Below are 13,462 nucleotides of genomic sequence, written 5' to 3'. Positions count from 1 at the left end.
CTCCATTCCCTCCACCCCTTCTTTTATCTTTGCTTCTGTGGACGTGAGCGGCGGGGGCGATCGTGGCCCGGTCAAGGTCCTCGGGGTGTGGATCAGGTGGTCAGGTGATCTGGGCGTGGCCAGCCAGGTTCCCGGGCCCGGGGCGCGGGACGATGGCCGGGCCCGCGGCGCTAGGACCCCCGGGCGGCGCCTCCGGGACGGGCGCAGAGGGAAGCGCCTTACATGGGCCCCTCCGCGGTCACCCTCAGCCCCACGCCCGAAATAGTCGCGGGCGCCCGCTGGCCCGCCCCGGGGCGGGGCGATGGCGGCGGCCTGGGACGCCGCGCCGTGGGGCGTCCCCGGGGGCGCCGCGCGTCCCGAGCCCCCTCCCACCCGTTTCCATCGGGTGCACGGAGCCAACATCCGCCTGGACCCCTCGGGGACGCGGGCCACGCGCGTGGACAGCTTCGCCCACGGCGTGTGCTTCAGCCGCGAGCCGCTGGCCCCCGGCCAGGTGTTCCTGGTGGAGATCGAGGAGAAAGAGCCGGGCTGGTGCGGCCACCTGCGCCTCGGGCTGACGGCGCTGGACCCCGCCGGTCTGGCCACCGTGCCCGAGTTTTCCCTGCCCGACCTGGTCAGCCTGGGCCACACCTGGGTCTTCGCCATCACGCGCCACCATAACCGGGTGCCCCGGGAGGGCCAGCCCGAGGCCGAGGTGCTGGCCCCCGGCCGCCCCGCCGCCCTCCTGCTGGAGCCCTATCTGTGCGTGGAGCAGTTCCGACTCCCGCGGGACCGCCTGGTGGGCCGCAGCCGGCCGGGCCGCTACAGCCACCTGCTGGACCAGCTCTACGAGCTGAACGTGCTGCCTCCCACCGCGCGCCGCAGCCGCCTGGGCGTCCTCTTTTGCCCCCACCGGGATGGGACCGCCGACATGCACATCGTCGTCAATGGCGAGGACATGGGCCCCAGCGCCCGAGGGCTGCCAGCTTCCCAGCCCCTCTACGCCGTGGTGGACGTGTTTGCTTCCACCAAGAGTGTGCGCCTGGTCCAGCTTGAGTATGGATGTAGGTACCCACGCCCTGATCCACAGTGGGGACAGGGATCTGCTAGGACTCCCTGGCTTTGCTCTTGGCCCAGCTGTACTTGAGATAGCTGAAGTCTGAGGTCTACCAGCCTGGGCAGAAAAGTCCCTGAGGCTCTCACCCGCAAGTAAACTACTCAGTAAAACGGCTGTTAGTGGTGCTGTGGCTCAAGTGGTAGAGGGCTGGCCTTGAGCAAAAAAGAACTCGGGAACATCACCCAGGCCGAGTTCAAGCCCCACAATGACAAAAACAAAACAAAATTTCTCTGCAGGCCCCTTTTAGTCTAAGCAACTTCCGGTATTTGAGTAGCATGGGGATTCTAAACTAATTTTAGATCTTGGGTTTCTTGAGAAGTTTCTGTGTTCCTTTATTAGAAAAATTATTATAGGGCTGAAGATAGGTCATAGGTGCTCAGCGATAGAGCGCCTGCTTAGCAATACCAAGGTCCAAATTCAGTCCCTTTAAAGAAAAATGAGTACATAATGAATTTAGCCCTAAGAGCTTATTTACTTTTGGCCAGTCCTGGGGTTTGAACTCAGGGCCTGGGCACTGTCCCTGAGCTTCTTTTGCTCAAGGCTAGCACACTACCACTTAGCCACAGCGCCACTTCTGGCTTTTTCTGTTCATGTGGTACCAAGGAATCAAATGCTTCATGCATGCTAAGCAAGTACTCTACCACTAAGCCACATGCCCAGCCTGGCCTATCAGTTTAGAGGCATCACAGATTAAGAACTAAAGTCTGGTTTATCACAGCCATTAAACCTCTGTGTACGCGCGTGCGTGCATGCCTACATGTGTGTGCATGCCTACATGTGTGTGCACACTGATTCTGGGGCTTGAATTCAGGGCCTAGGTGCCTCCTGAGTAGTTAGGATTACTGGTGTGAGCTACTGGTGCCAGACTCCATTAAACTTTGATCACATTTCATGAACTCAGTGAACTAAAACCTGTTCTACACTAAGGCTGTGGTTACATAGGCAATTCAGACACTAGCTTGAAGCTGCTAAGTGAAGGAGGGAGACAACCAGCTACAGCCTGGTTAAAAAAAAAAATCTCAAGGGCTGGGGAGGTGGCTCAGTGGTAGAGTGCTTGCCTTGCATGCCTGAGGCCCTGGGTTCAATTCCTCAGCACCACATAAGCAGAAAAGGCCGAAAGTAGTGCTGTGGCTCAAGTGGTACAGCACTAGCCTTGAGCTGAAGAGCTAAGGGGCAGTGCCCAGGCCGAGTTCAGGCCCCACGACCAACCAAAAAAAAAAAAAAAATCTCAAGAAAAGGTGTTAGTTTCAATCACAGGCATAGCCTGCACAAAGTAGGATGAACCTGAGCAAAATAATTTTCTGCGTTCAGCCTGGCGCTGGTGGCTCACGCCTGTAATCCTAGCTATTCCGGAGGCTGAGATCTGAGGATCACGGTGCGAAGCCAGCTGGGGCAAGAATGTCTGTGAGACTCTTATCTCCAATGAGCCACCAGAAAAACTGGAAGTGGCGCTGTAGCTCAAGTGGTAGAGCGCTAGCCTTGAGCTGAAGAGCTGAGGGACAGAGCCCAGGCCCAGAGTTCAAACCCCATGGCTGACAAAAAAAAAAAAAAAAGAAAAGAAAGAAGAATTTCCACGCAACCTAGATTTTTCTCAGTTCCAGTCAGTCCCTTCCAGTCCAGTTTGCATTTGACGTCCTTCTCTCCACAGTGCCATCTCTGCAGACTCTGTGCCGCCTAGTGATCCAGAGGAACGTAGTACACCGGCTGGCCATCGATGGGCTCCACCTCCCTGAAGGACTTAAAGACTTCTGCAAATATGAATGAAAGTCTGCAGCCACCAGAGCAGGGTCTGGCCCCAGAGCTGTGGCTGATCTGAAGTGGATAGACTGACTGTACTGCTGCCTGAAATAAACACAGCCCATGCTGACATTCTGCACCAGAGCAGGGTCTGGCCCCAGAGCTGTGGCTGATCTGAAGTGGATAGACTGACTATCCTGCTGCCTGAAATAAACACAGCCCATGCTGACATTCTGCACTGGAGGGTCTCCTTGTCCCTGCAGCCTGTGTGAGAGGTCTTTCTTGAATACCAAGAGTCAGCAAGTCAGAGCAAGAGAGAGCATTAGACACCATCTAGATCAGGCCTCTCAGCCTGGCTACTCATTAAAGTTTTCTCAGAGATATCAGACTTAGATATAGAGTCTGATATCCCAGATTTTCTCTCTAAAAATTGTACTTCAGTGCAGAAGCATTAGGTCTAGATGGTTTTTTAAAACACCTTGGTTCTAAGGTTCAGAGTTGGGAAGCATTTCCGCCGAACAGAGACTTTAACCCTGGCACATATAGTTTCTTTCCTTCTTTCCTTCCTTCCTTCCTTCCTTCCTTCCTTCCTTCCTTCCTTCCTTCCTTCCTTCCTTTCTTTCTTTCTTTCTTTCTTTCTTTCTTTCTTTCTTTCTTTCTTTCTTTCTTTCTTTCCTTTTTTGTTGGTCATGGGGCTTGAACTCTGGACTTGGGCACTGTCCCTGTGCTCTTCAGCTCAAGGCTAGTGCTCTACCACTTGAATCACAGTGTCACTTCAGGTTTTCTGGTAGTTAGTTGGAGATAAGAGTCTCACAGACTTTCCTGCCTGGGCTGGCTCTGAAACGTGATCTTCAGATCTCAGCCTCCTGAGCAGCTAGGATTACAGGCGTGAGCCACTGGTGCCCGGCACATATAGTTTCTTAAAGAGCTTAAAAATATGATACTCTGGGGCTGAGAAGATGGCTCAATGGCAGAGTGCTTGCCTTGCATGCATGAGTCCCTGGGTTCGATTCCTCAGCACCACATAAGCAGAAAAAGCCGGAAATGGCACTGTGGCTCAAGTGGTAGAATGCTAGCCTTGAGCTGAAGAGCTGAGGGACAGCACCCAGGCCCAGAGTTCATGCCCCATGACCTGCAAAAAATAAAAATAAATAAATAAATAAATACATATATATTATATATATATATGATATTCAGCCCAGTGCTGGTGGCTCATGCTTAGAATCCTAGCTATTCAGGAGGCTGAGGCTGAGGATTGTTCAAAGCCAGCCTGGGCAGGAAAGTCTGTGAGACTCTTATCTCCAATTAACTAGCAGAAAACTAGAAGTGGCACTGTGGCTCAAAGTGCTAGAGCATTATTAGCCTTGGGACAAAGAGCTCAGGGACAGGCCCTGAATTCAAGCCCCTTGACTGACAAAAAAAAAAAAAAAAAAAAAAAAGATACTCAGGATCCTGGTTTGTCTGGTGTGAGGCTATCCATCAGAATGGCAAAAAGCTGGGGCGGGGAAGGTGGCTCAGTGGTAGAGCGCTTGCCTTGCATGCCTGAGGCCCTGGGTTCGATTCCTCAGCACCACATAAGCAAAAAGAAAAAAAAAAGCCAGAAGTGTCGCTGTGGCTCAAGTGGTAGAGCACTAGCCTTGAGCTGAAGAGCTGAGGGACAGTGCCCAGGCCCAGAGTTCAGGCCCCACAACTGGACCAAAAAAAAAAAAAATGGCAAAAAGCTTCCAGGAAATTCTACTGTATGGCCTAAGCTGAGAATCAGTGCCTGAGAGCAAACATTTAATTTTGCAGAGGGAAAACTGAGGCCCAGAGACAAACATGTATTTGTCCAGTGTCAAGTAACAATGATTGAATGAAGTATACTCTGTGTCTCACACTACAGGGTGGAAAACTCTAGCTTCCTCATTTATCTGTTGTTGTTGTTGTTCTAGTTCTGAGGCTTGAACTCAGGGCCTTACAGCCCGCAGGGTAGAGGTGTAACAGCTCCACTCCCAGCTTTTTGCTGATTAATTTCAGGTAAGAGTCTCACAGACTTTCCTGCCCAGGCTGGATTCAAAACCACAGTCCTCAGATCTCAGCCTCATGAGTAGCTAGGATTACAGGTGTGTGCTTCAGCACTGGCTGGATTCTTTTATTAGTGTCTCTCACCATTAGCTTTTGAATGGATGATCTTATCTAATTGTGGCTGACAGCCAGGTCCTCTCGGGTCTCACAGAGAGAGCCTCTCACATCTGGTCCTCACAATTTCCAGGGAGGTAGATATTGAGGGACAAGACAGTCTAGGTGGGCTGGAGAGGCAGCTTTGTGGTAGAGCTTAAGCCTAGCATGCACAAAGCCATGGGTTAGATCCTTAGCAGTGCAAAAAAAAAAAAAAAAAAACCCAAAACAAATTAAAAAATATGTCGAGGTGTTGGTGCCTCATGCCTGTAATTCTAGCTACTAAGGAAGCTGAGGTCTAAGGACTGCGGTTCAAACCCAGCCTGGGTAAGAAAGTCCATGAGATGCTTCTCTCCAATTAACCACCAGAAAACTGGAAGTCAAGCTTTGGCTCAAAGTGGTAGAATGCTAGTCTTGAGCAAAAAAAGCTCAGGGACAGCGCCCAGGCCTTGAGTTCAAGGCCCGTGACAAACCAAAACACACACACAAAAGAACACCCCAAAACACAAATCAAACAAACTGAAAGACTTGCCCACGATACAGACAAAGGCCTAGAATACTCAGGTCTCATCCAGTGATTTTAACACCCTCCCATTATCATATACAGGTTCTAGAATGAGTTGGTCAGTGCTGTGAGGTAGCTTGCCAGTCGGTGTAAAAGGGAGGGACTATCAGATGACATTCTAGAAGGGTGGACAAAGTAGGGTAGTGGACCTAGGACTATTCCCTCACAAACAGGAGCTTTGGAGAAGCCATGTCCTACTTCATGTCTCCACAAACCCATCCAGGTCGTCTGTCTTCTGGCCCAGGTGAGACAGGCTCCCGGGAGGTGGAGGTTTTGCCAGGCATTTTTGGGCTAGCCTTGGAATCAAGCCATGTTGAAATTGCCAATTACTTACTACCCATTTGCTTATTTATTTATCCAACATCACCCACACAGTGTAGGAACTGGATATGAGCAACAACAGTTCTGAACCTCAAAACCCAAGTCCTCTTGGGTGTTCGTGTTGTATGTGTGCGTGTGTTATGGCTTGAACTCAGGATCTAGGTACTGTCCCTTAGCCTTTTTTTAAATTCAGGGCCTGGGTGCTGTCCTTGAGGTTTTTTTGCTCGTGTGGCATTCTACTACCTGAGCCACAGCTCCACTTCTGGCTTTTTGGTGGTTCCTTGGAGATTAGAATCTTTCCTACCTGGGCAGACTTTGAACCATGACCCTCAGATCTCAACCTCCTGCGTAGCTAGTATGAGCCACTGGTGCCCAGCTCCTTAACTCCTTTTGCTTAATGCTGGCACTCTACTACTTAAGCCATGGCTCCATTTCTGGCTTTTGGGGGGTTACTTGGAAGTAAGAGTCTCCTGGAATTTCCCGCTGGGGCTGGCTTCAAAACTCCAGCCTTCCGAGTAGTTAGGATTAAAGGCAGAGCCAATAGTGCTTGGGTTGGTTCTCAATTGTTTCTGAGCCCACACTCTGCCCCTCAGGGCCTGTTCCTCTGAGACCAAGAATAACATCCCATCTCATTCCTGTCTCTGCAGGTGGGGCTGCTTCTCCCGGTTCATCCCTTGGCCTTTCTGGTCCTGCAGAGCCAGTGGTGATGGCTTCTGGTGGACTAGGCCCACTGAGCCAAAAAGCTGAGCAGGTGGTACCTGCTGCCCAAGCCTGGAGCCCCACCCTGGCAGTGCCTGAAACAAGGGGCTGCCCCGGGGGCCCCAGCTGGGAGACACTTCGGAGGAAGGAATACGGCCGATACTGCCCCCAGTTCTCCCCTGGGAGGCAGCCTGAGAGCTTGGGCTGGGAGGATGGCAACTCCAGAAACAAAGCTTCCCGCCAGGGTGGCCCCAGCAGGCCTGGGCCCGTGCTGCTGTGGGGGCTGTCTCCGGGGGTTCTGCCCAGGCCCCCTGAGCCAGGGGGCAAGGAGGCTGGCACCCAGCCCGACATCTGCATTCTCACCCTGGCCATGATGATCGCTGGCATTCCCACAGTACCCGTCCCAGGCCTTCGGGAAGAGGACTTGATCCGGGCGGCTCAAGCGTTCATGATGGCCCATCCTGAGCCAGAGGGTACAGTGGAGGGGGCACAGTGGGAGCAGGCACATGCCCATACAGCCGCTGGGCAGATGCCCCTAGTGAGATCGAGGAGGGGCCAGCCTCCTGGCTCCTGCTTATAGCTGGATGAAATAGCACCACACAAATAGGGTGGCTTCTCCGTATGGTTTTTGGGCAGCCAGGGTTGGGGGTGGGTGGTCCTATGGCAGCGAGGGGGATAGGGTGTGTGGTTGAGCTAATCTGACAAATCCCTGTCCTTTACCAGGGTCTAGACCCTGGCAAGTTTCTTCCAACACCACTAAGACGAAAGATAGGGCTGATCAGATTAATTCAAATGATCCAAGTGTGGAGATCCACTTACGGAGTGGGACTGGCTTGGGCCATGTGAATTTTCCTCTTGCCTTTTGAAGGCAGATGCTAGGATGGTAGGCAAAGGAAAATGAATAGTGGGGGGCTGGGAAGGTGGCTCAGTGGTAGAGTGCTTGCCTTGCATGCATGAGGCCCTGGGTTCGATTCCTCAGCACCACAGAAGCAGAAAAAGCCGAAGTGGTGCTGTGGCTCAAGTGGTAGAGCGCTAGCCTTGAGCTGAAGAGCTGAGAGACAGCGCCCAGGCCCAGAGTTCAGGCCACATGACCAACCAAAAAACAACAAACAGTGGGCTGAGCCCTTGCTAGGTGTCCAGACCAATTGGAACCCTACTCTTCTTTTAATCTGAGTGCACTGTGAGGTGAACTGTGAGGAACTCTCTGTGTGTGTGTGTGTGTGTGTGTATGTGTTGGTTGGTTGGTTGTGGGTTTGAATTCTGGGCTTGGGTGTTGTCCATCAGCTCTCCAGCTCCAGGCTAGCACTCTACCACTTGAGCCCAGTGCCACTTCCAGTTTTCTGGTGGCTTTATTGGAGATAAAAGAGTCTCATGGACTCTCCTGCCCTGGCTGGCTTTGAACCATGATCCTCAGATCTCATCCTCCTGAGTAGCTAGGATTACAGGTGTGAGCCACCAGCACCTGGTTAGGAGCGTTTTTTTTTTGTTGTTTTTTTTTTTTTGGGGGGGGGGTCGGTTGTGGGGCTTGAAATCTGGGCCTGGGCGCTGTTCCTCAGCTCTTCAGCTCAAGGCTAGCGCTCTGCCGCTTGAGCCACAGCACACTTCTGGTTTTCTGAGTGGTTTATTGGAGATAAGAGTCTCACTGGCTTTCTTGCCTGGGCTGGCTTTGAATCATGATCCTCAGATCTCAGCCTCCTGAGTAGCTAGGATGACAGGTGTGAGCCATCAGTGCCTGGCTTAAGAGCCCATTTTTACAGATTAAAAAACTGAGGCTTAAAGAGTTGACTTGTCCAGAATTCCATAACCAGTTAAAGATAGAATCAGGTCTCAAAAAATAAGGAATTGTTACTTTAGCCAGGCCTTTACCCAGTATCACACTCCAAATTCTATTCCTTTGGCAATATACCCTAAATGGCTATCAACAAAGGACTAGATAAGTATTGGAATAGGTAACATTCAACTTTATTGACCTGGGGATGGAGCAGGGATAAACATGTAGCAAGCCATGCTGAGCCACTCCCCCCCCCCCCAACCCCGTGGGAAGGTTCCCAGGCTAACTCACACACAGGACCTGGGTCAGGTGACACATCTTAGATTGGACCAGTGGTTAGCATGCCCTCAACTTTACCACCCAAAGTTGTCTCTCTTATCTTAGACAGGGTTGCCTGGCTTCATAAAATCCTTGAGCCAAGAACTGTTTTATGAAAAGCTTGTCCAAACCCAACCAAGAACAGACTATGTGGCTATCAGTCTAAACTATTCATAATTGGGCCTTTTAAAGAAAAGATTTGCTAACGCCTGTCTTAGGAGTGAGACACATTCTAGATGAGCAGGCAGAGTCGAAGAGTTTTGTCTTGTTTCTGGAAGGAAGGCTTACAAAGCACAGGTGTGAGGGTGGGGGAGGGTGTATGTGTGTGCACGTGCATGGTAGGTGGATGTGCACAGGTGCAGGAGTATCTCTGCGAATCGAGTCATCACAGCTGCACCTGCTCATAAGGGCCAATCCAGCTGTCGGCTAGTTCCCTCAGGGTGCTGAACCGCCGCTCAAACTCATCCTCACTGCAATGCTGTAAGAGCTGACGCACCTCCTCGGTGAGGAGAGTCACTGCCAGGTGCTTATCCAGAGCCTCATCCCACTTGCTGTCCAGGATGCTGTCTAAACCGGTGGCACAGCCCGCTGTCCACTGAGTCTGTAGCATGTCTGGCTGGAGCACCTGGTGGCGGGCACTGAGCATGGCCAGGATGTGGCGGCAGGGCAGGTGGAAGGCCTGGTGGAAGTAACAGCTGCAGCTGGCAGGGGGCTGGGGCTGCACCTTGTGAGTGTCCTCTAGGATCTGTATATTCATCTTTTCTGAGCCAGAGCCAATGAGGTGCACGGATTTCTGGACCACAGCAAACTCGGCCAAGCAGAGTTGGGCTGCTGGCTCTGTGCAGATGGCATTGAGGGAATGCTGGATGCTGGCTTCTACCAATTGCTGGACTTTGGGGCTGACATCTGAGGTGGTATGATGATTTGGGGGCCTCAGGGCCAGGCCGGAACTTGCTTTGTCTCCAGGGTTCTGCTGCATGTAGCAAAACAGAGAGGCTATGCCTTTCTTCTCAGATGGGGCAGTGCCAAAAGACTGACTGAGGATCCTGGTGGTGACCTCGAGGCTCTGAAAGTAGCGGCTGCTCTGGGCTTGGCTTCTCGAGCGGGGGGCCAGCCAGATGCGGTCGTTGAGCAGCCAGTGTGAGTGGAGCTCAGGCAGGAGGGCCGGGGGAATGTAGCTGCTCAGGAGCGAGTGCAGCCTCCTCAGGTTGCCTGCGGTGGCTGAGCACATGGTGCTCTGCAGGGAGCTCAGGAGCAATGTCTCTACCGGCTGCTCCAGGGACAACTGATAGAACTTGCCCTGGAGGAACTTACACACGTGGAAGGCTGAGAGCAAGACCTCAGCTATGGGGAACTCCATGGCCAGAGTGGGCAGCAGGACAAAGTAGGGATCCACCAGGATGGTACAGATTCTCTCCCATGCTGGGTTAAACTTCTTGAACACCTGGAGCATCTGAGCCACGCCTTCTGCATTCTCCTTGGCAGGGATGGCAAAGTAGACTGCCTGGGAAAGAGGACCCTGCAGCTGGACCCGAGGTCCATCCACCAGGAAGGTATATAACACCTTGCCCCTTGGGTTATAGGTTCGGTGGATAAATAGGATCTCAGGGAAATTGGCAAAGATACCTTGCATAAAGCAGCTCTGGTAGTTGAGAGAATCCAGCTGGGGAGTCTCGCTAACTTGGTGTAGCAGCAGCATAGGTGGGCTCAAGTCCTCAACTAGAAGCCCATTCAGCATTGTGAGGGCCATGGTAGAGAGAGAGCTGGATCCAGTACTTCCTCTGCAGGATACTGTCAGGAATGCTTTGAGTGTCTTAAACTCCAAGGAAGGAATAACGTGAGGCTGGACAGTAGTCTCCAGATATTCTTCCAAAGATGGTTCTACAGAGAGAAACAGACAGTCAAGAAGACAGTAGGGACTTGGCTCTTCAATTAGTCATCTAGAACACTGTTCTAGGGGAGATATACAACAAACATGTACACAAACATGTATCTGATAATGGTTACAAAACCCACAAGACAGGTCAGAGAGTAAGATGTGGAAGGCATTAATACTTCAGTTAAGGAATTCAGGTAGACTCTAGTTGGGGTAAGGTCAAGGTGATTCTGGAAATAAGACCTGAAGAAGCCAACCATAGATATGGTTCCACCTGGTGCTGGTGGCTCTCACCTGTAATCCTACTCAGGAAGCTGAGGATCTCGGTTCAAAGCCAGGCGGGGCAGAAAAGTCCCCATGAGACTTTTTTTGGTCGGTTGTGGGGCTTGAACTCAGGGTCCCGGTGATGTCTATGAGCTTTTTTGCTCAAGGCTAGCACTCTACCACTTTAAGCCATAGTGCCACTTCTGGGATTTTTGGTGGTTAATTGGAGATAAAGAGTCTCACAGACTTTCCTGCCTGAGCTGGCTTTGAACTGTGACCATCAGATCTCAGCCTCCTGAGTAGCTAGGATTAAAGGCCTGAGCCACCAGCACCAGGCAGTCTCCTTAAACTTTTTTTTTTGGGGGGGTCAGTCGTGGGGCCTGAACTCTGGGCCCAGGTGCTGTCCCTCTTCAGCTGTACCACTAGAGCTACAGCACCACTTCCAGCTTTTTTTGCTTATGTAGTGCTAAGGAATCGAACCCAGGGCCTCATGAATGCAAGGCAAGCATTCTACCACTAAGCCACATTCCCAGCCCTCCTGAAACTTTTTTTTTTTGTGGGTCATGGGGCTTGAACTCAGGGCTTGGGTGCTGTCCCTCAGCTCTTCAGCTCAAGACAAGTGCTCTACCACTTGAGCCACAGCACCATTTCCAGTTTTCTGAGTGGTTTATTGGAGATGAGTCTTTTGGAGATAAAAGTCTTATTGGAGATAAAAAGTCTAGGACTGGCAGGGCACCGGTGGCTCATGCCTGTAATCCTAGCTACTCAGGAAGCTGAGATCTGAGGATCTCGGTTAAAAGCCAGCCCGGGCAGGAAGTCTGTGAGACTCTTATCTCCAATAAACCACTAGAAAACCACAAGTGGTGCTGTAGCTCAAGTGGTAGAGCGCTTGCTTTGAGCTGAAGAGCTGAGGGACAGCGCCCAGGCCCAGAGTTCAAGCCCCACGATGGAACAAAAAAAAAAAAAAAAAAAAAATGTCTTGGACTTTTCTGCCCAGGCTGGCTTTGAACTGTGATCCTCAGATCTCTGCTTCCTTAGTAGCTAGGATTTACAGGTGTGAGCCACCAGCACCTGGCTCCTCCAGAAACTCTTACCTCTAATTAACCACTCAAAAATCAGAAGGGGAGCTGTGGCTCAAAGTGGTAGAACATTAGCCTTGAGCAAAGGAGCTCAAGGACAGTGCCCAAGCCCTGAGTTCACATGTGCAAAAAAAGAAAAAGAAAGAAAAAAAAGAAAGACAGGGTTCCTTCCAGGGGATAAAGAGTTGTGAAGGCCAGAGCTTTTTGGTTTTTCTTGTGTGTATGCATGCATGCGTGTGTGTGTGTGTGTGTGTGTGTGTGTACGTGCGTGTGTGTGCCTCACGCTCTCACTTGACTTTTTCACTCAAGGTTGGCTCTCAGCTGGGTGCCGGTGTCTCACGTCTGTAATCCTAGCTACTCCAGCCTGGGCAGGAAAGGCCATGAGACTCTTACCTCTAATAAACCACTCAGAAAACCGGAAAGTAGTGCTGTGGCTCAAGTGGTAGAGTGCCAGCCTTGAGTTGAAGAGCTGAGGGACAGCGCCCAGGCCCAGGGATCAAGCCCCATGACCGACAGAAAAAAAAAAAGAAAGAAAGAAAAGAAAAAGGCCAGCTCTCTACCAATTGAGCTACAACTCCACTTCTGGCTTTTTGCTGGTTAATTGGAAATAAATTATCTTAGGGATTTTGCTAGTGGGCCTGGCTTTGAACCACAATCCTCAAATCTCAGGATAACAGGCTTGTGCCATCTGCACGCGGCCAACGTGATTTTTAGTAGTCCAAATAGTTGTACAGTCATTATTACTTACAAATTATTTCCTGGCATTCACATTCCTTGGGTCCTAGTATATTCAAGTGAACTGTAATTGCCTGCAATTTGCTGTAGGATCTTGGGCAAGTCAACGAAGTTCTTCTGAGAAGCCTCAATCCCTTCCACCTTAAAATGGGACTAACAAAGTTATCTTCTCATGCCTCTATTTGGCCTCCAAACAAGTTATTGTACCCATTTTTCTGATGAGAAACGGGGGCTATTTATTTGCCCTCCTTTGCTATCAGTAGCTGGAAGCCAGCTTTAGCTCGAGATCCTCACGGCTTTCCGAGGCAAAATCCTAGGACCAGAAAGGGGATGTAGCCTTTGACCTCTCACCTCTAACACGGGCGCGGGGTGGGAGGGGTCTGGATGTCTGTCGTTCGCGGCTGGAGCCCGGTGGAGCTGGGGAGGTTACTTGCCCACCCTTGGGGAGCGGTGCGGAGGCTGGGCGCGGAGACCATGTGTTTCACATCTCCACTCCCCGCGCAATCGGCCCTAGCTATATCTACTTGACCCTGCCTCCGACTTTGAGTGACCTCTAGGCTCGCCAATCACAACATCAACTTCTCAGAGACTCAGGCCAATGGCCTAAGGAGTTCGAAGTCGGTCTTTGGTGCCACGGACCAATCGTAGCCCGTCAAGGACAGGGCGGGTGTTATTACCGGAGTAACGAAAGGCTCGGCTGGCCAGGACTAAGGCAGAGGCCTTGCATCTGAAACTCAGAATCTGGAACTCTAGAACCCCACGACTGGAAAGATACGCGACCGTGGAAACTCTCTCAAGGCTGGAAATGAAAATGAAAATAAACAGCATTGTTTTACAGAAAAAA

At 51.3% G+C, this 13,462-nt stretch overlaps 3 protein-coding genes across 4 annotated transcripts; 2 read left to right on the top strand and 1 right to left on the bottom strand.

Moving 5' to 3' along the window:
- The first annotated feature begins 67 nt into the window (after window positions 1–67).
- Window positions 68–3,067, top strand: Neurl2 (neuralized E3 ubiquitin protein ligase 2). Of its 2 annotated transcripts, XM_042694357.1 has the most exons (3): window positions 68–1,043; window positions 2,745–2,874; window positions 2,974–3,067. In XM_042694357.1, exons 1-2 carry the CDS (start codon window positions 302–304, stop codon window positions 2,858–2,860), a joined length of 858 nt encoding a protein of 285 aa, XP_042550291.1. In that variant the 5' UTR covers window positions 68–301; the 3' UTR covers window positions 2,861–2,874; window positions 2,974–3,067. The 2 variants fall into 2 exon arrangements, with proteins under 2 accessions (XP_042550291.1, XP_042550290.1); XM_042694356.1 differs by lacking the exon at window positions 2,974–3,067 and having other exon boundaries at window positions 72–1,043; window positions 2,745–2,968.
- Window positions 3,068–5,734: 2,667 nt separating this feature from the next.
- Window positions 5,735–7,155, top strand: Spata25 (spermatogenesis associated 25). The gene is made up of 2 exons (XM_042694826.1): window positions 5,735–5,799; window positions 6,524–7,155. The coding sequence occupies exons 1-2, from the start codon at window positions 5,745–5,747 to the stop codon at window positions 7,153–7,155; spliced, it is 687 nt and encodes a 228-aa protein (XP_042550760.1). The 5' UTR covers window positions 5,735–5,744.
- A 1,444-nt stretch (window positions 7,156–8,599) lies between these two features.
- Zswim1 (zinc finger SWIM-type containing 1) lies at window positions 8,600–10,417 on the bottom strand. Its single transcript, XM_042694411.1, has one exon. The coding sequence runs from the start codon at window positions 10,412–10,414 to the stop codon at window positions 9,050–9,052; it is 1,365 nt and encodes a 454-aa protein (XP_042550345.1). The 5' UTR covers window positions 10,415–10,417; the 3' UTR covers window positions 8,600–9,049.
- Window positions 10,418–13,462: the final 3,045 nt, after the last annotated feature.

The sequence above is a fragment of the Dipodomys spectabilis genome, unplaced genomic scaffold (assembly GCF_019054845.1).
Source record: "Dipodomys spectabilis isolate Male_0828 unplaced genomic scaffold, ASM1905484v1 ptg000175l, whole genome shotgun sequence".
NCBI lineage: Eukaryota > Metazoa > Chordata > Mammalia > Rodentia > Heteromyidae > Dipodomys > Dipodomys spectabilis.
Note: the sequence above shows the minus strand (reverse complement) of the source record. Positions and strands in the feature narration are given on the sequence as shown.